The sequence below is a fragment of the Falco naumanni genome, chromosome 9 (assembly GCF_017639655.2).
Source record: "Falco naumanni isolate bFalNau1 chromosome 9, bFalNau1.pat, whole genome shotgun sequence".
NCBI classification, from domain to species: Eukaryota; Metazoa; Chordata; class Aves; order Falconiformes; family Falconidae; genus Falco; species Falco naumanni.
In genome coordinates, this window is record NC_054062.1 from 14,253,607 (window position 1) to 14,277,967 (window position 24,361).

The 24,361-nt window shown below is 48.4% G+C and overlaps 1 protein-coding gene across 44 annotated transcripts in view; it reads right to left on the reverse strand.

Moving 5' to 3' along the window:
- Positions 1 to 1,328: 1,328 nt before the first annotated feature.
- Positions 1,329 to 24,361, reverse strand: part of SORBS1 (sorbin and SH3 domain containing 1) — a 173,116-nt gene continuing 150,083 nt past the window's right edge. For 29 of the 44 annotated variants that reach the window (XM_040607430.1, XM_040607431.1, XM_040607433.1 and 26 more), the window contains 10 exons: positions 23,175 to 23,260; positions 21,412 to 21,579; positions 19,917 to 19,963; positions 18,103 to 18,217; positions 17,870 to 17,995; positions 16,605 to 16,799; positions 6,702 to 6,761; positions 5,861 to 6,051; positions 4,351 to 4,463; positions 1,329 to 3,529 (listed from right to left, as the gene is read on the reverse strand). In XM_040607430.1, coding sequence (XP_040463364.1) covers positions 3,462 to 3,529; positions 4,351 to 4,463; positions 5,861 to 6,051; positions 6,702 to 6,761; positions 16,605 to 16,799; positions 17,870 to 17,995; positions 18,103 to 18,217; positions 19,917 to 19,963; positions 21,412 to 21,579; positions 23,175 to 23,260 — 1,169 coding nt within the window. In that variant the 3' untranslated portion in view covers positions 1,329 to 3,461. Of the gene's footprint in view, positions 3,530 to 4,350; positions 4,464 to 5,860; positions 6,052 to 6,701; positions 6,762 to 16,604; positions 16,800 to 17,869; positions 17,996 to 18,102; positions 18,218 to 19,916; positions 19,964 to 21,411; positions 21,580 to 23,174; positions 23,264 to 24,361 lie in introns of all 44 variants that reach the window. The other 15 variants (XM_040607448.1, XM_040607462.1, XM_040607464.1 and 12 more) reach the window with 7 other exon arrangements.

The following is a 24,361-nucleotide window of genomic DNA, read 5'->3' on the forward strand; positions in this document are numbered from 1 at the left end:
ACCTCTGTCAGAGAGCAAGAGCTCTCCCACCACACTGCTGTGTGTCTGGCAGTGCAAGAAGCGATGCCAAGCTGGAGGGCTGTGACACACGGCTGCGTCCTCGTCCCTTCTCCCCTCACATGGCTTCTGCAGTCACAAGAACACCTCTAGCTTGTTCCTTACGTTATACAGGATATCCACACATCTGTCTATGGATAGCCATACATACCGTGGATATAAGTAGTATATCCAACATGGTGTATTAGGACAGAGTGACATCAGTAAATACCAAGGTTCAGGGGCTGCAGGGGAGTCTCTCCCCGCTCCCTGGCCAGGGCACTGTAAGAAAGGGCAGCTGAGCAGTGGTCAGGCTGCCCTTCTGCTTCTATACGAGGTCACCCATGAAACAGCAATCTGGCTCACACCTGCGTGCTTTCTAAGGGCCTGCAAGACAGCTTGAGGCTTTCGCTGTCCTCTTTGTTTGGGTTTCAGATCGGCTTGTTTATAGTGTGACTTCCTAAAATCATCGAATGCAGCCACACGGTACACGCCTGCCTCGCAGGCCAGTCCCACCGCCACGAAACGCGGGTCCGTGGCGTGGCTGTGGCTTGGCCCGAGGCAGGTACTGCTCTTTGCAGGAGCGCAGCGCCGGGGGGGGGGGGGGGGGGGGGGGGGGGCACAGAGTGCAGCACCAGAGGTGCAGGGGTGCTGTTGTGGTCCTCGCACATCACCCAGCCTGTCCCAGGCAGCCAGCCCCGGCTGCCTCACTCTGCCCCTGCGGGGAATGCTCCCCCGCGAGAGGCACCCCCAGACCCCGGCTGGCTCCCCTGCTGCGGGCTGGGGGACACGACGCATCCACTGCAGCAGGGCACAGACCCCTGGATTAGTGCCGCAGCCGCACCTGCCCGGCCAGGCTGCAGCCACCGCAGAGGTCAGCGTCTCGTGGCTTTCGACGTGAGCAAGGGTTGAAAATGCCCGTGTAAACCCAACAGCAGCTACCATCCCATCCCACAGAGCCTGTGGGTCTCTCGTCCTGCTTAACCTGTGTGGTCTTCTCATCTGGAGGGAATCACAAACACCCTTTGCAAAACGGTCGACCCGCTGTGCTCCTGAGCTCCCTGGTCTGTGCACATACCACAGCGGCTGCACCCCAACCCCGCGTTACACCACGATCTGGCAGTGACCCGGCTCCTTCCCTGCTGTCACGGGAAAGTCACGGCTGATGGCTCAGGAGGGAGGGCCCGTGGGCTCGGACCACAAGCCCACAGCAGGTGCCTACCACTTGGTGTGGATGCAGCCGAAGACTGCCACAGACAGGCACTGGCACAAAGGGGCATCGCTACAGGAAGGGCAGGAATAGACTTTTATTTAATGATTTGTACAAGGAACACAACAGTAGTTCAATAATTCCATTTATTAATTGTCAAATAGTAATCCACTGCAATAAACAAAAAAATCAACACAAAAATAAGTTGCGGTTTGAATGTGTGTGTGTGTGTGTGTGTCTACTTCTGTGTGTGTGTGTAACTTAAAATGGCAAGAGCAAGAACAAAAAATAAACCTTTAAATGAGTATGTTATATACAGTCAGTATCGTGTTACTTTGCTGGATAGATTAATTTGGTGTTATCCAACAGGCCTAAATATTGCTGCAAATAACTGGAGGGCAAACCCAAAGCAGGGAAAACAAACCCATAAATAAGATGCAGGGTTAAAGGTATCTCCTGCAGAAAAGAAACAGTGCTTTGTGTCCTATCTTTAACCCTTTTATAATGGATATTTTGTGCTAAAACTCTTTATGTGAACATACATGGAATTCCATCATTTAAATAAAAGTGGAAAAAAATCCCAACCTTTCGCAACTGCCTTCTTTTTTTCCTCCCTTCACTCAATGTGTTTAAATTATTCTTCTATACAAGGTAAGTACATTGTCTGTACAAAGTTAAATATACATATTTACAGTCAAACTTCTGAGACGCTGAGTCTTCTCTTCCGCTGACCTAGGTGGAAGACAAGCCTACATGATTTCAAACCCAGGAGCATGGCTAGTTTATCAAAACATTGCAAGTCGTGCTAACAGTTAGTTGTAGTTACTCTTAATAAATCTGTATAAAAGCATCAGCATAAAAATAGGCATTTTATATTATGAAATACGGCTTATGACAAAATAGCAATCTAACCCTTTGCTATTTGTATGGTAACTGTAGGAAGCAGAGACTGATAGAACCGGTTTTGTTTATGCTTTTTCTTAATAACAAAATGTCTATCAAAAGAGTATTCATAGTGGATTTACAGGCAAGCGTACAGCCAAGCCGTGGTTTTTTTTCTCAAGGAAATACGAATCCCTGTAACTGGTAATCAGCAGCTGGGAACAGCTTTCCAAATCGATTAGACTTTTTTTGTATGACTAAGAGGCAGCCAAAATGCACGTATTTATTCAAGACCTACCATCGACACTGTAACCAAAAAGAAAAAAAAAATAAAAATAAAAGGCACCCTCAGTGGCACGTTGCTCAGATTTTCGGAGCCTCTAAGATTTAATGCCAGGAAAGAAGCAAAGTCTTCATCCCAAAGAGTATGAATGCTTTGAGAAGCGAGTGATCCTTTAGGGCCAGCAACAGGGCAGGAGGAGCAGAGAAAGCAAACAGCCGTAGGACTCACAGCCAGGATTTTGCTGTCACGGATGTTCTGTTTATTGGTTCTATTCTTTGTGCAGATAAATGTCAAAGCCAGGCTGATTTCTCTTTAAAAAAACAGGACTCCGTTTGTTTTGATGCACACAATACACTCACACACACACACCCTGCACAAAAGAACCCCCCCTGCAGAGACAGGTAATATGCTGGTCAAGGGTTTGGGGTTTTTGCGCATTCACCGCGACGTTATGACTGACCTCCCTGGATTAAACCACCAGCCCCAAACCCTTCTCCACCTAGAGCTCTGCAGTCTGACTGTATCAGCTGCCTTCCGCCTCTGCCGGGCCTCAAGGTGCGTGCCAGGGAGGAAGGTTCTGGGTGGAAGTGGAAGGCAGAGCGAAGCGAGTCTCCGGCGAGGCAGAACCCAGGCAGAAAGCCTGGCCCCCCGACCCGTGCCACGGAAGGGAGCAGCCACCGACTGCCCCCAGGAACTACCCTATCGCCACACACAAACAAAACCTATACCGTGTGCTTCCCTGAAGCCTTCTCAGAGGTAAGTACTCCATACAAACTCAGATTATCACCAGAACTCTTGCTGGGGAGGGGAGAGGAATACACAAAGGCAGCGCTGTAAACTAGGAACTGTCTCTTCTTCAGCAAACAAATCACACACTGCGTCCGTGGCAGCAGGGCTACACGGTCAACTCTGTACTGTACCACATAACCACATCCTCCTAACACATCTCGTCTCCTGTCGATTACATTCAGAAATTGTCTGTTTCTTCACTGTTTAAAAACACCATCCGGAAAACAAGCCCACCCCTGTCACGGTGGGATTGCTGCTATTTTACAGGTACAGAAGCTTCACGTAGTTGCCTGGGAAGGTGCCAAATTGCCTTGTTCTCCTGGACGTACCTGTCGCAAAATAAAACACAAGAAAGCCAGAGTAAGATGGAGCCACGCAGGGAGGGCTTAGGGGTTTGAAAAGGTAGAGGTAGTAGCCTCTTGTGCCTGCAGGCACTGCTTCTGAAAGTACACAGGAGTCCTGGTCAAAGAGCCTTTTGGTGCAGACAAGATCCCAGCTCACTCCACCACTAATCATCTCTGGTCTTCCCTTTTAACAATTAATAAGGTGCTGGTGAAAGCTCCTGGGCCTGTAGGCGAGCAGCCAAACACCTATCGGTGTAAATGAGCTAATCTCCCTCAAGAAGAGATAACAAGCCTAAATCTGCAGTGTTGAGATGGAGAACACTGTCCAGACTTGCATCCTTTGAAGGTAAAGGGCTAGATTTTGCTAAACATACAGCTACAGATGAAGCTGGATTTTCAGGGGTGGCAAGTCCTATCCACACGCTGTCCCCTTCATCCCCCTACTTGCCGCTTTCCATAAGTCGCCTTGGCTACCTCAGCTTTGGAAAAGCTACAGAAATCCAGTTTGCCTTGGTTGCCCCTGTTGTTGTGTCATCAGGGTGAACAAGAAGGATCAGGAGGAAGAGGGGAATGGGGAGATTAAGAAAAAAGGAAAAAAGCTAGAGACCTAGCAAGGAAAACAAAACTCCACCACCCTGCACCCTAATTTTAATGCTCTTGGTGGGAACAGATGAGAAACTGTGAAAAACATGGAGTTGATTTTTTTCATGTTTTGATGCCACAAATGGAAGTAACTTACAGAATTTCTGCAAAATGGCTCATCTGCATATCAAAAAGTTCTGCTGACAGACAAGCGTCACACTCACCCACAAACCAGCCATCGTCACATTTCTCCATGACATCAACAATGTCACCGTCCCTCAGTTCCAGCTCATCATCGTTCTGAGGAGTGTAGCTGTAGAGGGCTTGGTAGCTAACTCTAAAACCAGAAAGATACTGCACGTTAGCCACTGGATTTCCCTGACAGCCCTTCAGAAGGAGACATCTCCCATCCCCTTTCTAATTCCTATTATGTTTTGCTCAGCGCAGTCTGGACCTGTGCTTTGCATTCGAGAGGTGGAGGCCAACTGCATTAAATTGGCTGTGGTCACAAGGCCACGGCGGTGAAAGGTGTCACACCTGCACTGCGTGGGATATGCGGAGAGCTTCTGTGTCCTTTTCGCCACTTGGCATTGATGGGTTAACGGTTGGACTTGATGATCTTAAAGATCTTTTCCAACCTAAAGGATTCTGTGTGGTTGTCTCCATAGACTGTAACCACCAGAGTCTTCCTAACGCATAGCACCTACAGAGCATACGAGTGCAGGCACCCCATGGAGTGCAAGCCAAAACCTGGATATGCTCCTTCCTGGGCTAAATGAGGCACGCGTTCCCTTGCCCAGGCACATCAGCAGGGCACCGGTGACCAAACGGCAGAGCAAAGGATTTGGAAAAAGATAACTGCCTACCCTACTGCACTGAGGTTGCTGGATAAACCACGGCTGAGGAGGTACAGTGCAAGCAAAGTCTAAGGTTGAATCCTGCCCTGAGATACCACCTGCATCAGAGGCACTCTGTATTTATCAGAAAGGAACCTAATGGAGTGGGAACAATCTCTGGGCAAATCTGGGGAGGCTAGGATCCCCTGCCTGCAGGGAGTGAAAACAGAGCTGGTGTGAGACTCTCCCTGCCATGTAAAGGGGCAGGCGAAAGCAAAGGCTCCTTTCAGGAGCCAACTGCCAAGGACCTTCAGTCCCCAGCACGCAGTGCAGGCTACTGTTCTCAAAACCAGCAGTGAAGGGCCTCACTAAGCTTAAATGGCAGCTCCAGGTTTAAAGCCACCGAAGAATCTCAGCTTTGAGAACCTCAGCCTTGGCCTCTGCGATGGCTCAGCCAGCAGTGCCCCTGTGCGCTGGCCCACGGTGCATGGCTGCCACGCTGGTGGCACTGCTCACTGCACCCTGAGGAGCTGACATCGGGGTGAGCACACCGACCCACTCTGTCACACGAGCCAGGCGTAGCCAGTGGGTATTGATTTGTCTCCAGCTTCAAGACACAAAGACACTGAGAGAGTCTCCATGCCCAGCACGAATCAAGTACCCAAAGGAGACCTAGCCCCAGATGGTGAGGTCATTGTCTCAGGTGCAGACACAAAAGGTCCCAGTTTTAAACGACTCGTTACCATGACATGCGGCTATTTTTGTTCTCTAAAGGAAAGCCAACACTCTCCCATAATTCTAATTTAACTGCTGAAACACTGAAGCTTTCACACCTCCCCATCTGCACCACCGGTCAGAGGCAAGGCCCCTGGAAGAGATGGGAGCCAAAAGGACTTACATGTCTCGTGGTGTTTGACTTCTGTCAGGGCTGGTTCCTTGCTGCTGTGCTTGAGGTTGCTGAGAAATGATGAGAGATGGTTTATGGTCATTAGGGGTCACCTTGTGGCGAGAGTCAAGAGGCTGAGAAATAGTACTGCAGTAATGAACAGATTTTTCTGCAATGTTTATGATCTCATTGCAAACAGCTTCCTGCGTGGTAGGCAGCATTGACATCCAAGAACACCCAAAGGACAGTCAACAGGGGGGAGGGAGGGGAAAATATAGACAAGAAGAGATGGGACATTCCAGATGCAGCACATAAGTCCGGTGCGGGAAAAAAAAATAAAATTAAAAAAAAAAAAAAAAAAAAAAAGAGTTGTAGATCCAGGTAAATATCCAGGTAGTGGAGTGCAGAAGGGATCCAGGTGTAAGCATGGAAAAACAGGCAAGATACAGAAGAATTTGGCATTTAGTTTGAAGATTTGTAACAAATACATATACATATATTTTTAAAAGCAGCAGCGTAAGAGGTTGCAATTAGTTATGCAGTGGCACCATTACAAATGCTATGAAGTCAGTTCAAGAATGCAAGGCAGGCCGCTCCATTCATGCATTTTGCTTCATTTAACTTATACCCAGGGACTGGCAGCACAATTAGCCCAACTTCTCATTAGCTACAACAGTTTTTCTAATTGCTTAATCCCCTTTTTTCTGTTGCAAACAAGACAATGTATGCAAATAGATAAACATGTACCTATTTTTCAACTAAAAATAGTGCTGGCATTTTATCTCTATTGAGGAGTTACTGTCTGGGTGAAGAGAGTCTAGGACTACACATCTGATTTAAACAGTGGCCTTACCACATAGCTCTTTTCAGACTCTGTGAGATCTGGTCCAGCTCTCAATGAATGGTGGGAAGGCTGTGTGATCACCAAGCAAATGATAAGGAAGACATTTTAGCAGATGTTACAGTGGTCAGAATTTAAAAAATGTAAATGGAGTGCAGACAACAAGAGAAAATGAACAACTCGTCCCCTCCCCACCCCAACACCACACTTCTTGGACAACAAGGTCTTTCATTTACACGAGAGACATTCAGGCTACGGTAACGCGACGGCTGCGGCACACAGAATGCTGCCCAGAGAAAGGCGACAGTGAAACAGAAGCTCAGAGCAGGGAACCGGAGTGCAAGGTTGCGGACACTGCTACAACCAGAAATGGGACATAGTGTCATACTGCATTCCTGTGGGGGGAAAAAACAAGAACAGAAGCACACACTTGAGAGCATCAGACTTGAACGGCCAAAAGCATGTCGAGAGGAATCTGCTGCTGTTTTTAGAAAGGTCCGCAATGACTTTGACACACGACAGAACTCGCTTGCTTCTTACAGAAGCCCAGCTCAGGTTCTCCGAAGGCACAACGCCACGTAGCCCCATCAAACTCACTTTAGCCTGTACTGAGCAAGGATCCGAGCTGCTCCTTCATTCCCACAATGAGGCAGAGCTTTGGGTCAGGCTGGAAAGCCCAGCTCCAGACACCCCCACTCCCTGGGAAGCTCCTGGTCTCTGCCCTGCCTCCCTGCCCTGTCACGGCTTTCCGCTGGGACATGTGTGTCCCCAGCACAGTAGGGAAAATCCAGGTCTTTGGGGTTGGAGGTTTTATGGGGAAGGGGAAGGTCACTGTGAAAGTCACACAGGTATCCAGAACCTGGTTCTGCATCATTCTGGCATATTCAAACACCTACCAAAAGCGAGGTGTTTTGTCTGTTATTTGGCATTTATTCAAACTTATTTTTATTTAATAATAAATATTACTTATATTTATTTGTCTGAGCAAACAGGACGGCTGAACGCGTGCAGGGTTGTTTGTACCACCTGCAGGGCCACCTGCAAAGTGGATCGGGTAAGGCACAGGGCATGCCATCCTCTGGGATCATTCCACACAATTTTCAACCCAAATCCCAAAGGCCTCCATTTTTTTGCTTTCCCTCCGTCTCTTTATTCACTTCAACAGTGCCCTTCAGTAGAGGGTTTGCTTTCTCACGGCATCCTGAGACAGAGCAGGAGCAGAGGACAAAGGGGTTTGTGACACCTTCAGCCCAAGCATGCTCCAAGAGCTTGGAGAAGCGCAGGGTGATGAGCTCATCCCTAATTCCCATTCTCAAAGCTCCTCTGAACCACATCTTGGAGCTCTGGAGCTGTGCCCATCATTGTATTAAAGCAAACTGTCTTATTTCTTGAGGACTGTGACCCACTCCAGGCCAACCCAACCCCACCACAACTCCTTTGTAGGCAGCTGTACTGTCTGGGGCTGGAGTCTGGGGTCACTGCCCTTAAGAAACAAGGCTCTGTTACCATGTATATTTCTATAGAGAGAAAATAAAGTGTAAGTTGGATGGGCTAATTGCAGTGGAATTCACATTCAAAGCATTTACTGTGAAGCCTGAAACCATCACAGGATTTCTGGAAGTCATTCCTGCCTGTATATCACCAGCCCTGAAAGGAAAATGGAATAATTAGAAATTTGAAATTAATATTGTGTAGACCAGCTGGATATAGCACATCAAATCTGACGAGATTGGAGCTAACTCAGGTGGTCAGTTAGGTGGGAAAACCAATTTCCAGGCTGAAGCGAGAGGCAGCTGTAAGAGTGATATTTTTTTTTTAAATTCAAGAAAGTACTTCTCTGCTCCATGCTAATAAACTGACTGCTGGAATTGCTCCATGAACAACTGTGTGGTCCATTTCTCATTGATGACTTGTCACCTCCTTGACCGGCTTTTCCTCTGAAAAGCATTAATCACTATGAATTAACCTAGTTATTTGAAAGCTAAAAAAATTGACACTGCCTCTGAATGCTCTATGGCAGCCTGCCAGCACCCCCTTTCCTGGTGGGGGGACTTCCACGAGGTAGCCGGGCAGGGGCCAAGCAGCCCCCTGCCCTCCTAGCAGCCCCCAGTTCCCAACAAGACACGAAACTCAGTGGATCCCCTCTGGACTCTGCTCCAGAGATCCAGGCAGCTCCTACCAAAGCAGTGGGGTGTCTGCACCAACCCCCAGGGCTACAGCAGAGCCGCACAGTGCAGTGACAAAGCACCCCAAAGCCAGCAGCAATGCAGCATTACTTGAACAGGACGAACACTGACCAGATCAGATCCTATAATTCTAGGCTGTAAATGTACCACCCCACTGCTTCAAACAAGTGACCTCGATGGCATGGCCCAGATGGCTTTTTTTTTAATAAAAAAAACCACCAACCAGCCAATATTATGCTCGCAGGGAGAGAAGAGAATAAAGGATGACAAAAAAAGGTGTTATAGGTACAAATGCTCTTTAAACATGAGTGCAGAAAGTCCGTGTCCTACCTACAGTGGTGGCTCCATGTGCCCAAGGCGGCTGAGGAATCAGCAGGTGTGGGGCACAGCTCCAAAGCATAAACCAGAGGTTCCCTCAAAACACTGAGCCAGCTCTACTGCTGCTGGAGGTCAACTGAGGGCCCTACAAGTGACCAAGTATTCCCAATCCATCAGGACAACTCCGACCCTCTCAGTCACACCATGTGCTTTGTTAAGACTAAGTGAATAGGCTTAAGCAGGTGCTGAAGTGTCTATGTCTCCATGTTTACAGACTGTATAAATTCTATCGCTGGCATATATATGGATATATACACACACTCACATATATGAATATGTGGTACACTCAGCCTGAAGCACAGCTGGCCACTTTTTACACCTCATATAATGTTTGAGGATGGACCTAAAGAGCACCACAGGTTTGTAAGAACACCAGAAAAAGGTTATACATTAAGAGCTCAGAAAAACCTTGAGGCAGGTTTTAACTGTTGGGAAGAAAGATGTTGGGGCTACTCAGCAGTGCCCTCCCTGCTCCTAGTGAGGTCAAGCATCGTCTGCGTGTCTATCCACTGCAGCTCTTGTTTACATGTTGTCTTCCACCCCTTTCTGGCGGCAGTCAGAGGACCACACAGGCAAAGAGAAAGCGAAGCAGAACAAACAGACAGACAAAACAAGACAGACAAATCGGTACACCCCTCGGAGAAGGGCACACATCCCACATGTGAATGGAGAATCATGAGCAGGGAGGACACCCCAGCCCAGCCAGGAGGAAAAAGGGAAACGGTGGCACACAGCAAGCCCTGGCCCTGGTGAAAGCGAGGGGAAAGCTGGCCAAGGAGCTCTCACAAAGGATGCAGAAAAGGCTGCGGTGTGCAGCAGCCTGGCCTCATGGCTGTTAAAGTCTGCGGACAGACTCCCTGGCCCCCGGGTCAGAAGGTGCAGGCTGTGTCTGCAGCAGAAAATGCATCTGCCCGGGGCGCAGGTACCACCGCCTGCTGCTGCCCGGGCAGCTCCAGCCCGGGCGATAAATGCGCTGGGCACAAACGCTGCCCAGCTGAACCTGTGCAGCGGCAGCCCACAGGAGGGACAGAGGCTGACCTGGGCAGAGGTGCTAAGCAAGGAGCATGGTACGTGGGCACTGCTGGCCTGTGCTGGGGAGCGCGGGGTCCGAGCATCCTCCTCGCACACCCTCCTCTCTGCTCCACACCACCACAAAGGGGTGAAATCACTCCCCGCTCCGCCTGAGGGGTTTTGTACAAGCGCCAAGGAGCAGCCAGCCCCCCACCAACACCCCTCACGCTGCCGGGCAACACAGGGACCTTCAGATGACACAGGGACCCTTGCCCAGCCGCTCCTGCCCTCCCCCCTCACAGCCGCAGTCCAGCCCCAGGCCGAAGCTGCTGCACCGCGGGCACCCTCGCCAGCACCGCCACCGGCTGTCACGCTGCGCCAACAGGACCCCAGCGTAAAACGGGAAGTAAACTAGAAAATTTCCGAGGGTCCCCTGAAATAAATTAATTTGGTAGATTACACTACTGCTTAAGATCATGTTTTACCAGAATATTGGAATTATCTGTAAGGTGTACTTAAAATATCTTTCACATGCTGTGGGGTCATTTTTTTTTAAAAAAAAAGTTTGGAGTGCGAAACTAAACAAAAAGGAATAACTTCAGAATAGCTAAAAGAGCCACTGCACTCTATATTATTGCCTAACGGAACAGGCAGGAACACGGTCCTTATACCAGCCCTGCACCAAAGAGGTCTTAAACCTGCCAAAAACAAAAACCCTGGGTCAGAATTTCATAACTGGGGAGGGTCTCTAATGCGAGAAAGAAAATCCCAAATGGTAAAATACCTCCAACAGGGGATGGCCAGTAAAGGAAACAAACCCCAAATGTAATGTCCCATTTCCACATCTACTAAGTGCTCTTCTCATTTGATTAAAATCAATGGAAAGAGGACAGATTTCTGAAAAGGCCTCCAGGGCATTGCCTGAAGCCATCAGCCTCTGCATGGGTCATGCAGCTAACGAGAAGTCATTTGCACATACAAATACCGCTCCTGCTCCCTGAACAACTGTAGAGCCAGAGCTGGAAAGGAGGCCAAGACTACTGACAATGTCACCGAGTTTTAACTTGACACTGACAATGCTCTGATTGTCAAGGCATGTAAAATATAAATTTTGGCTTGACTTCGATGCCAAAGAAAGGCTGCAGGGTCCTGTTACAACCAGGTGCAACACCCAAAATAGAACTGTGTTGTAGGCAGCACTCAGGAAAACCACCTTCCCCCAGATGCGGCTCCTGCACTGCTGGATTGCATACACCCAGTGCGAGCACAGCCGGACCAGGCAGCTCAGAGGTCAGGAGAAAGGGCAACAGAAAACTGCGATGGATTTTTACCATGGAGAGTATGTATCCTGCTGGACTCAGCTATTGAGACTGAAAGGGAAGCAGGAGGTGACTGTTCAGTAAAAAGCTGTGCAATCTCACGATCGGAGGGAAACAGGGTAAGTAAAGGTAACAGGTAAAATTCAGGGTTAAAACTATCTGGCTGTCAGAAACTGATGACGAAAATATTACCATTGGCAACTACTGCCCACACTGGCCCTGCAGGAGCACCTGCCCGGTTCACTGATCAAGCCCAAGGTGGCTTCCCCAATGCCCATCGCTGCGAACTTGGTCTCGCTGCTGTGAGCTTTCCGTTTCAGACATTGCCATCTTGTGGAAGGTTCTGGAGGATGGACAGGACGCTAGCAGCTGCCAGCACCCCGGCTCCGGACGCCAGCCATCCCAGCCGCATGCTGTGGGACTGAGCTGGTTCTGCTGCACAGACCCCGCCGCATCTCCCTCTAGAGACGCCTGCGTCTCTGAGCACCAGAGCTGGGACCCCCTGAACCCTGCCTGGGAAGGCTGGAGCAGGTCCCTGACATTGTGGTTACCAAGCTGCGTGTGCCTTACCCCCAGCTCTGAGACACTCAAACCCTGAACCCTGATCTCAGGTGGTTAAACAAAACCTGAAGCGAAGCACCTCGCCCTGCATCGCTCGGACACTGCCTAACAGTGCAGCTGAGCTGGAGGAACCCAAGGTCAGAACTGAGTCAGTCCTGGGTTAATCCTTTGGAGGGACAGAAAATCAGATCCTTAGCTGGTACAAACTGGCAGAAACCTGGGCTTGAGCTGTGTGGATTTGTACCAGCTGAAGGTTTTGCCCATACCTGCCCTTCTGCACAGCCTGGAAATAATTTGAAATGATTTTTTTAAAAAGAAATAAAAATTCTGCATTAAACGACAGGAGAAATACCTCACCTGTGGAATCAATGAATGGCTAAACAAGCATATGACAAAACAATGGCAAGGCATGGATATAACTCTACGTAATGGAAGAGCAATCAGCAAAGATGATTACCTGTGGCTTACTGACTCTGCGTGTAAGTCTGGGAGGTGGCTGTGTTGTGACAGTAGAGGAAGAGAGGGCAGAGGAAGAGAGAGGAGCAGATGAAGAGAATGCTTTTGAGTCTGCAGTCTTTTGAAGAAAAGAAAAGTTGGTCAGCTTGGCACACACCCTCTTATCACAACCGCTGCTAGTGATAAGAGCATCTACTACCCAGTAAATTCGATGCACACACAGCAAACGTAACTCCATGCAAGGGCAAGTGCAGTTTCCAGTTGTCTGAGCTGACCACCTCATTCTGTTTTAAACATGCATGCTACTAAAAATGTATCCAGATAGTAAACAGCACAGTCTTTATACAGCTTTCAGTACACTTCTGGTTATGATTCAAGCAGAAATCAAACAATTTTTCATAAGATTTCCCAGTGTGAAATGTATCATCTTTGAACCCTCAGTTCCTCATCACTTAACACTGGCTAGATGGGGTATGGCATGGAGGCTATCGCAGTGCACCCAAGGTAGTATTTATAATGCTCTAATTTTGAGCTCTCTTAACTTCCACTCTTACACGGGGCAGCATGGGGGTGCCACCATATTTGGGCTCGCTGTAGCCCACAAGGGACCCCCAAGTCAACTGAGAGCTGCAAAGTAAGGCAGATCTCCTACGTCAAGACTGAGGGTGGAAGATATGGGGCAGAATCTACGAGAGAGTTCCCCCATGTTCCCTCTCATTGTAACATATAGCTACATAGAACTAAAAACTCCCGGGGAAAAGTTACCACTAGGTCTAGCTCTCATGTGTGGCTAGACCCTCTCACACAACTTTGGAAATGCAAAGGTAATAAATTCCACTCAAGGCACAGATAACAATCAAGGCTCCCTGACCTAGTCATGCCCGTCCCAGACGAAGGTTCACTAAACCGCAGGCTCCAGGATCCAGAGGGGACAGCTTTTGTGACTCTGGGAGCCAGGATAGTGTTTACAAGGCTTTTCAGTCCTTGGCTTTAAAAGGAACAAATAGATCCTATAACCAAAGAGGATCCACTGCACACTGGAAAATCCCTGAATAGCAAGGAATCTCCTGTATTCCACACAGTGAGGTATATGGGCACGTGAGACTTTCATCTGGCACAGCTGGTAACGGCTGCTCTCTGGGACAGTCACCTCGTTAGACGTGACCAACTGAGTCAGTCCTGTGTTGTTACCTATTCTGAAATAATTTTCACTACCCCGCTCCTGAAGCGCCTTCTAAAACCTTTTGATCTGCTACGCAGTGAATGCCACTGGTGACCCCTGGAAGAAGGGCTTAAGATCGTCCAAATGACGCATGGCAGCCACTGGCTCCGCCTGGCTGACCGAGCAGCACAAACCTCAACACACCCGTGAAAATCAGCAATGCAGAGCAGCACACACACATGCAGAAGTACCTTCTTTTCCCCGCTTTGAAACTTTCCCAGATCACCTTTCCTCACGCCTCTTTTCTCTGTTTTACCTCCCTGCACAATAGCCATTAGCTCCTGACACAACTGGTTGTCCTCAGAGGAACCCACAGGTCTCTTTTCTGGGCTGACACGCATGTCTAGTTGGGATGGTTTCAGGCAGCGCTCGACAGAGATGCTGGGAAGAGCACGAGCACCCTGCTGGGGGTGGCTGCTGCCCTCTCTAGTCTTTTGGAGCCAGGCTTGGCTGCCAGAGGTGCCATGCTGCTCCGCGAGGATGCTGTCGGGGCTCTCCACTGCCCAGCGAGGGGAGTTAGAGTGGCTCGTGGTGGGAGAAGGGGAGCCAGCAAACTTCTCTTCACTTTGCGGAGTGGCCTGATAGAAACTGCGGGCGGAGGACTGAGGTCGGGATGAGTAAGAGGGCAATGGGGATTTAATGGACCTGGGAGTCGAGGAGCCAGAGAGATGAGAATGGTGGAGGCTGACCGTGGGAGAAGGGCTGGCTGCAGCAGAAGGCGAGAGATAGCCAGTGTGAGAGAGGGAGGCTTCAGGCGGAGGAGGCAATGGAGGAGTTATGGCAGGAGTGGTGCTAGGAGACACTCCCACGGTCAGAGCAATCCACTCGGATGTGACCGCCTGCACCTCTGGAGATAAGGCGCGGCGCGCGAAAGGCAAAGGCGGAGGAGTTGGTGTATGGAGCAGCTCAGAGCTGGGAGACTTGAAGGAGACAAAAGCAGGAGAGAAAAAGAAAGAAATGAACAAAAAAATAATAAAGGAAAATATAAAACAACTGAGCAAAAGGAGAAAGAGCGAGTGTGGAGAGGAACAGATCTGTGACCAAGCGTGGTACGTAAATTCTCTGCAGACAGTGCACCACACTGGAGAACACCCTGCCCACAGCTACTCCAGCCATGGGGTCCATTCTGCACCTGTGCTGCTAACACCCTTCTCCAGCCTTCGTCAGAACCCCAAACACAAAACGTCTTGTGGAAGACCTTGGACTTCATACCGTATGCCTGAAGGCCCCCAGGGAGCAGCTGAAGCCCCCACCCATGGGGGCAGCACGCAGCACTTGACTCGCCTGGCAGCAGCAGCCGGGGCCCCAGCAGCTCACGCTGCCGACCCAGGCAGCATTCACCGCTGCAATGGGTTTTGACTTTATCCGCCTCCAGCACGAGCAATGCCGGCTCCTCAAGAAACTTGCATTGCTGAAGCTGTGGAGAAAGGGATCAAAACAGCCAGCTCTGGCTATCTGGCCTTCAGGTGATGAAAGGAGGTCCTGTGTTTATCAAGGCAGAGCACGCAGCCGAGTCCTGCCCTTAGCTGTTACCACCAGCGATGTCAGGGAGCTCAGCCACACCAGCACTGAGCGCAGTGTTTCTCAGTCCTCTGCCAAGTTAGGCAAAAAAGGGAGAGAACTGATTTACTACGGGAGGAATGCAAAGAATAGCAAAGGAAACCAAAAAAGGGTGGATACGATCCCTTCCATCAAAGGGAGAGGCTTGCAGAGACCTGGTGGCAGGCAGGCAACAGCTATGGAGAGATTGCCAAGCTCAAACAGAACTGCTCAGCTGAGGTCCCCAGCCTTTCCCCTTTACACAGTGCCTAAGAATAAAAGCAGGGAAGATCCAGACAGACACCAGGTATGAGCCATGGCAGCCCTTCCCACCCATCCTGTACCATATACCCCTTCCTCCCGATCCTAATCCTTCACTCCTGTTCCTTGTAGTCTTGACCTCAGGACGACCTTGCTTTGGTCCCGTGGGTGAGAGGGGGATGCACTACAACCTCGTGGCTGCAACCCAGACATGTATGCTGACCTTCAAGCACGAGTATTTGCAAGATGAGAGCAAAACAAAGGGATTTAGAGACTCACTGTCTCCCTGATAGGTTTTTCACAGCAAACATTCTGGGATCCCGATACAATTGCTGGCTGCCGTTTTGATTTCTGGTTTGAACTGCAGTATGGTTTATAGCGAATCTAATATTCGTGAAAGATCTCAGACCAGCCTGCTCTCAACACTTGAGTTCGTTTAGCATCAATTTCAAATAATACAGGCAGGTCTCCTAATCCTGTCTCCCAAAATCTTGGTTGTGAGCTGGAACATTTAGGAACAAGTATACAGCTTGATTCAATCTGACTGGAATCGACATAATGACTCCTACAGACTGTAACAGTCTGATACCCTTTTAATAGTCACAATAAAAAATTCACTCATCACAGTGGAGGTCTGTAAAGTGTAAATATGCACTCAGGAGGAGCTGGATCACCAATTCATTCCATCTGGCAGTGAAATTTATTCACTGTAGCCCTTTCAACCTGGCCTGAATTCAAGCTACAGATCAGAGATTAAAAGCTGAGTCTCCAAATCCCCAAACGACCCGTTCATTAACCTTTCTGGTAAATGAAACATCACCTTTTCCTGCAGTCACAGCGTACTGCAGGGAGCTCATGGCTTTTACAGCGCAAAACACTAGTCTTAGGCTACAGCTTTTTTCAGCTATTGCTTCTTGCACAGCAATGGCAACATCCCTCTGTTCTGCAAGGTGCTGTAAGTGGCTGCGTCCAGTCCAAATACCTGTGGTGAAGCTGTCGTGCTGCGGCTGGGGGAGAGGGACACTGGTGGGTCAGGGTAGTCAATGGCATTCTTGACCACTGGCCGTTTGAGCACCTCCACGTAAGTGACAGGGAAGATGCCTTGGCGATTGGTGCCAGAGATTTTTCCTTCGTACCAGTTCTCATCCACTCGTCGAATCAATGTGATCCTTTCACCCTGTGAGAAGGAATAGTAATGTAGCCCTGACTTTAACATATTTCATCATTCCAAAGCAGATTACATTTTTAATCTTGCTGCAGCTGATGCTGCAGCTGACTTAAAACAATTGCTGGCTTTCAGCACCCTGTTTCCCAGCTAGGTGGTCCTAACCCTAAACTCTGTGTGGTGATGATATTTCTCAGTTCAGAGAAGGAGGAAATGCAGATCTTCTGGTGGAGACAGGCTGTCTGCAGACTCCGTCATGCTCACATTTCCAAGACTCTACTTGCTAAAAGCCAGTTTAAAAAAATGGAAACCAGCAGTTTCAGGCTGACCATGACTCTCAGGGATGTGGTGTACAGGGAGTATGCACAGGTTTGCAGTTTAAAAACTAGGTCTCCTTATGCTCCCTTCTGTTTTGCTGACAAACAAAGCAATTTCCAGATCCTTAATATAAACTGCAAGCCCCACCTTCATGTATAATTAAAAAAGCAGACAGAGAAGATCTAATCTGAGCATCAAATCAGAATGCTGAGTGGGACAGAGAAATGCTGCTACTTAACCTAAATAGAGCTGACCTTGTGCTGAACAGCCATTACACAACCCATCCCTACCCCTTCACTCCGCAGTCAGGTCCAGCCACTCACTTCAGTATCGCAGAACCTCACCCACCTGTGCTCAATGATTTGGCCTATAGGCTGAAAGGAGGCGAACTCAGTATCCTTCTTTCTATACTGCCGCTCTGATGCGACTGTGTGCATCTCCACTGGAGAGGATCAGACTGGACACACGTCACCAAATATCCAATCTGCCTTTCAGAGCCAGGCTTCCAGCACTTGTCCTTAAAGGATCTTCTCAGCTAGCCCTAAGGAAGCAGCTGGCACTTCCTGACTCAGCCTAGCAGCAACACTCTTGCTGCAATGTGCTACATAATGGCTATGGACTAAAAACGTGGGCAATGAGAATGAATCCTTCCTGAATATGGAGCTTATCTTACTGGAGTTTTCATTTGGAAACTCCAAGTTACTAGTGTTAAAAATCTTCCGCATTTTTCAGGATTGAATTCATCAGCATGACTAAAGTCCTACCTTTCTGAAGGACATTTCCACTTGGGTATCCCCATTGAAGTTGAACTTAGCAATAGCATCTCCATATTCCAATACCTGCAACGGGGATGGCTTTTTGGGCTGAGCTTTCTCAGCTGGTGGGAGCAGCTGGAATGGACAAACAGAATCACATGAGTCATATACAAAAAGCCCGTAAACTGGTTGCCAGCAGAAGGGGAGTCGGCAAAGAGAACGCCTGCAAGGAAAGTAGCTACCTCTATGTATGATCGTGGGAAGATGCCAACTCTGCCGTGGTGTTCGCCTTCATACCAGTTCTGGTCGATCTGCTTGTAAATGTAAACAATATCTCCTTTCTGCAGAGGAAGCTCCCTGTTAAGGACACAAGCACTCCATCAGGACCTCACCGGAGAACAGGCGTGTTCTTTCTCTGTCCAGCAATCCCTAGGTGCCAGAGTCTGCACCAGCCCCGTCCATACAAACCACACGCCACCCAAAGTGAAAGCTACGTGTTGAGAATTACCCTGTTGGCACCGCGATGTGCAGGCACTCTCCTGCTCTTTTGGGACATCCTGTCAAAAAAGCAGCTCTGTGAGGGCCCTACTAACCACACACCCTCTGGTAGCAGTGGGGTCAGGCTCAAGCAAAAGATGCTCCCAGCTGCTTTCTGTGTTGGATAGGGTGAGCAGTGCTCAATTCCTGGTTTGAAACAGGTCATGTCACGAGTGCCTTCCAAAGAGACACAATTTTAATGGAAACTAGCTTGCTGACTAGAAGAACCCCCTCACAGCCGACATTGGTCCTGCAACAATTACACTTCTGGCCAGCCTGTGGCTGTGCAATCGCTGACCTCACCTGGGCTTACAACTGGCATTTCAATCTACGGTCTTCAGTGCCAAAATTATGAATGTCCGTCCATAGCTTGAGGACCTCCGACTGTGGGCAGCTTGCACTAGGCTCATAAACCTACTACCTGGGTCCCCACAGGAAAGCAAACAACCCAGCCTTTCCTAACATGATTTTCACAAGCTCTCCTTCGCTTGCCCAGCACCCTGGTACACTCTGCTCAAGGGACACAGCAGTTACACCTGACATCTGCCTCCTTTTCACCACAGGTGCTGGGCAGATGCTGTGTAAATCACCACAAGTCATCACCTGTAGAACGTAGAAAAGAACATTCCCAGGACATCAGCACGTGAGAAGAAAAACAGCAAGTCCTTCACTGATGTTAAAATGTGAGCTTCTTGGGGCTCATGCAGGAGGAAAGGCTTTCTCCTCACAGCCGTGTTCCCCCAAAAGTAGTGCTGTGTGATTCACCTGAGGGACCACAACAGGGTGTGGAGGTACAACTATGCCACCAGAAAGATCTGCTGGTGTATCCGCAGATGCCAGGGGACCAAGCAGTGACCACTCTGCACCCTGACAGGTCCTGAATCAGGAAAATCCTGAGGCAAGGGACCAGCTATACGCTTAAAGCTAATATCCGTGTAAGTCCCTTGGTGCCTGCGGGCTGTGCTTAGCACAGTGGAAAGGATGCTGTGGTTCTGCCGATTCTACGTTCTTCTGACCGTCTGTACGGCAGGTTTACACAGTGAGCTACTGACTAACAGAGGTCTTCCAGCTCCTCAAGCAGAGCACAACCAGGGATGTCATGCAGGCGCATCCCCCCGTCTCCAGTAGGAGGGCAGTGACAGCCGCTGCCGGCAGGTCTCCCCCAGCCCTCCAGCTAACAGGGTGCAAGGAGCAACATGTGCCAGAGCGCTCTCCCACGGCTGCACTCACCCCCAGAGCACAGCACCCACTTCCTCCAGCAAAGAACATGGGTTTGCCCTAAAAACCATGAGATAGGGATGCACCGAGAAAGAAGATATTTTCCTACAGGTCCTTTCAAGGCTATGACCTACAAGATTCGTATGACTTTTCCTTGCCTTACTATGGACACCTTTGTGTTGAGCTGCTGCAAAGGAATGCCCCAAACATGAATTCAATTACACGACGCTTCCTAAATGCTGCATCCTGGGGAAAAAGCAGAGGAAGAACACTCAAGGCAGCAGTAACAAGCCGTACTCACTTTAGCGTCTGTGCTTTAAAGTCAAACTTGGCTCTAGCAGGTCTCATCTAGAGATTTAAAAAAATCAACACATTAAAATAATAATTAGATTTTCAACTCTGTTTCAGGAAAAGCACCCAAACTCTTCTATAACTAAAATTAGTCTGAGGAAGACATTGAATGCAGGTATTCCACTACAAGCTTGTGTGCAACTGCTACTACAGTCCACATGTGCTGGATGGGTCTCTCCCACCAGGGCAATAAGTGCCAACTCCTGGTGTAACAGTAATTAAGAGCCCTGCAGAAAATGGATTTAATAGAAGTAAACTTTTAAATGTGACAAACCCTGTTGAACAAAAGCTGCTCCAGTAACTACCGCTACTGGGGCTCCAGGACCAAATTTCCCTTGACATGCGAATGGAAAAGCAAAATTTACCAGCTGGGAAAAAAACAGTAGGATTTTATTTGATGTGGCTCTTATTGGTTATTACCTGGCCCTGCTGAATCCTGCAATGTGACCCACTTACTCTGTATAAACTGGTAGGAAAGAGACAAAGGCGAGGAGGAAATGTGAACAAATTAAGCACGTGTCTGAAAAAATTTCTTCAGCGGCTCTAAAGTCAAAGAGAACGCTGACAGCAGGCCTGGGCTTTAAAACTTGATTCACCTGGCTGGTTTTCTAATGGCCACAACATATTCAGACAATTTTAAAGTAATTTTGGTAACACAGAATAAAATAAGAAGCAGTCACGTTCACATGGTGCCAGAGCATTCAAAACTACACACAGGGCAGGCAAGTGTACGCCACCCACGTGCCGACCATCTCGCCCACCGCAGCGCAGCACCCCTGGGGCAGCCCAGCACCCTGCAGAGACACAGCCACTGCTGGCAGCCCCAGCAGCCATCCCCAAGGCAGACAAAAGGCGTTTGGCCAGGACACCTGGACGAGCATCCAGCCCTCAGGAAAAGTGCCTTGGGCTCATGGGAACACCATCTCCCTCCTCCTTTGTCTCTTTCAGAACTTACACAATGAAACATGCTGAGACTTTTTCCAATTGTCTCTAAAGGACGTCAAGCAGCTTTCAAGAGGAGAAGAAACAATCTATTTCTAAAAAAAATGATCTATGAGACAGTCACATGGCCAGGATCAACAAGACACGAAGTTTCTAAGCGTAAGGCACAGACAAGAAGACAACGTAGCAATATGATGCAAAGGATGTAGAATGCCTTTGATTCACTAAAAGTAGCTGATATTTAAAGGCATGCATCACAGGTGTGCACCAGCAATCCTCAGCAGGCATGCTTTAACATATGCAGCTTGGTATAGAGATATCAATTAAGTTACCAGGCACAAGAGTTGAAGCAGATCTAAATGAAGCCAGAATGGGAAAGGGGAAGGTGGAAAAAAAACAACAAACGACATTCTCTGAGGAGCTAATGTCGGCCTAAAGCACAACATTGTGAGAGGCAAATATTGCTTTGGGTCAAGCAGCAGACTGAGGTAACTAAAACAGACCTCTGACCCAGATTTCCTCTTTGCTGTATCGTCTACATTTAGGAGGTCCCCAAATCGCTCATTAGTGATAAACTGATGGTGCGTTGGAATAACCCCTGTGTGCCTTCTAGCTGCAATATCAGCTTCTTCTTGCTCACGTTTAAGCCGTCTCTGGTCCTCTAAAAGTTTCTGCCATAAAATTGCATAAAATGGGCAGTAAATCATCTAGTTAAAGGCATTCAAAAGCTGCCATAAATGTGACTTAAATAAAATGTCTGAGGTCCCAGCAAACAGCTGGGATTTTACAGTTCAACATAAAACGCCGATTGTACTAACTACACAGCACCCGTCCGCTTTGCAAGCACAGAAAGTACATCACCATCATAGCACGACCGAAATACAGCTCACGCGGGGATCTGATTCGAAGCTGATGGAAGTCAACGGGGACTTCTTATAAGTTTGGGCCAGGCCATGGAAGCTTCTAAGAAGATTGCTGATAATGCAGAGGGCTGACCCAAAGCCCCTTCAACCAACAAGGAGTTTCATCCATTGACTTCCAAGAGACCTGAATCAGCCCCGCAGGTAAGTTCTGAGGCACTGAGCTGCCCCGAGCTTTGCAGGGAGCTTGGGAAAGTGCCTGACCACCTCCAGGGATCAGGTTCTCCCACACTTCCTTTGGGCTCACGTAACACGCTTTGTAAAAGAAAGTTAATAACCCCCAAAGAATTATTTTTGACTTCTGAAGTTCGTGGCACGCTGACGGAAACATGCATTCTTGAGCACTTGGGCAGAAGGAGTCTTCCACCTTTTAGGGCTGACTGCAGGCTGAAGAGTTCAGCCCTGTGCTAGCTCGTTTGAAGCCAGCAGGTCTCAGCGAATTCAGAGTTTTGCTTTTACATGAGTTTTTGTGCTGGATTTTGGAAGTGGGGGGATTACTGACTGTGTCACAGGAGAAATCAGCAAAAATATATTTTTCACATAGGAATTAAGAGCAGGTTTTACCGTATTTCAAAGCACACATAAATATTATATGAACTCAGAGACTTAACATGAAAAATATGCCTTCTTTCCCCATCCCCCCAGGCAGTGAAAATTAATTCCAGCTTCCTGGAAAGCAATCATTTCATGAGTTCTTTAACTCAGCCTGGATACAGTCAGCACTGAAAAGTTTTGTGGCTCTCCTATTATTTCGGCTTGTCTCAGTGTTGCCCAGCCACTTCAACAACAACTGCTACATTCCATCATCAACAACTTGAGCCAGTGTAAAGAATTCTAGCTCGCACCAGAGGGGAACCTCACATTTTCTGATAGCTCAAAATATCTTACATTTGCTGTTCAAAAACTGAGGGCTCCCAAAAGAAAAATACTGTTCTCACCCATTTGATTAATACCGACTCCAGTGGCTTGCTTGGACAACAATAAAACCTTAAGTCACTTACAGAATAATCGTTTAATCTTTCCCTGCAAGTACTGGGGTGTTGTACCGCATCTCACATACATCTCTGACCTTTTCACATTCCTTAAAGCCCCCATATATCATTTTGTGCTGTTGATGAGAACTATCAGGTTCATTTTAAACAAAAGCTAAACTGGACTACACGTTATACATTAAACCAGTGGCAGGGATAGTATTACAATTAAAACATACTAGTTCCAACTTGCTGTTCTGACTTCCAATATCCACAGCCACGGGCACACAAGCTGTCCTTACACAAGGCTGAATGCTGTATTTCTTGTATGTGGAGCTGCTACAACAGTTGTTAGGCTGTACAGGAGGGCATTACCTCTTTATCGTCATGCCGTCTGCGGATAATTTCTTCTGGAGTTTCCATGTAATCAACTGGTGCAAAATGCCTTGGTGATTCTGAATCTACTTCGAAACAACATAAGGAAGTTAAAATACAGATGGATTTATCTAGCATAACCAGAAAGGAAAAAAACATAGGTATTTTTAAACAATTTGTTTCCATTACGACAGTAAGGGTGCTCAATTGCCATTGTCCAAATTGCCAATCAGATGTTGATAATTTATCCATTTTCTTTTTTTCCCCGCTTTTTGGGCAGTACTTGTGAACAAAGATCCAAAAACAGGGAGAAAATAATGGTACGGCAAAGTGTAAAGACATAAAAGGACTTTGCGAAGAAAAGATTCGCTGCCAAAGTATGATTTGGCATTTTACTGTTGAGAAAAAATTAATACACACACACACACACACACACACACAACTAGACCTTGAGAAACTACTCCTTAAAGCAAATCATCTGGGTTCTTTTTATATTCCCATGTGTGCAAATGATACAGGACTAGAAATATCTCGTGTTGAGATGCTTGCATCCCCAGAGTTGCTTGAGAGACAAACTGAACTCGGTGTAATTAGAAAGGCAGCAGAAATCGTTTCTCAGAAGTGCAGCTGTTAACAAGTCCTGAACAAAAATGCTCAGCAAGACACGCAAAGGACGTTAGACACACTAAGGGAGAAAAACAGAGAGAGTCAGGGGATGCAAAGGCGGGGAGTAAAAATGCAAGGGTTGTGGAAGAAAAGGGGAGGGGAAGGGAAGCAAGGAGACAGGTGAGGGGACACTGGTAAAGAACACAAAAAGCCACCTCCTAGGTACGTCCTGAGTTCACTTTGCGGGTTGTTGTTTGTGTCCAGGCTGTGACAGAGGGCATATGGAACAGGGTTCCCATTGTTTAAGGAGTCAGGAGTGTCAGCCCGGCCCATGAAGCTATCTCGGCTAGATCCCATGGGGGGGGAAGCAGCTAAGCCTCTCCACAATGTCAAAGGAGGACAGGCGGCGGGGGGCCAGCGGCCCGCTCCTGGAGCAGGGCTGGTGCTGGCAGTGGTGACTCTGCTCTCCTACGTTCGCCTGCGGCGGCACGGGCTCGCCCGGGTTCTCGGGGCTGGCCACGGCCGGGCTCCCCGGGCACTCCGGGGGTGGAGTCCTGCAGGATCGGTGCTGGAAGGGCTTT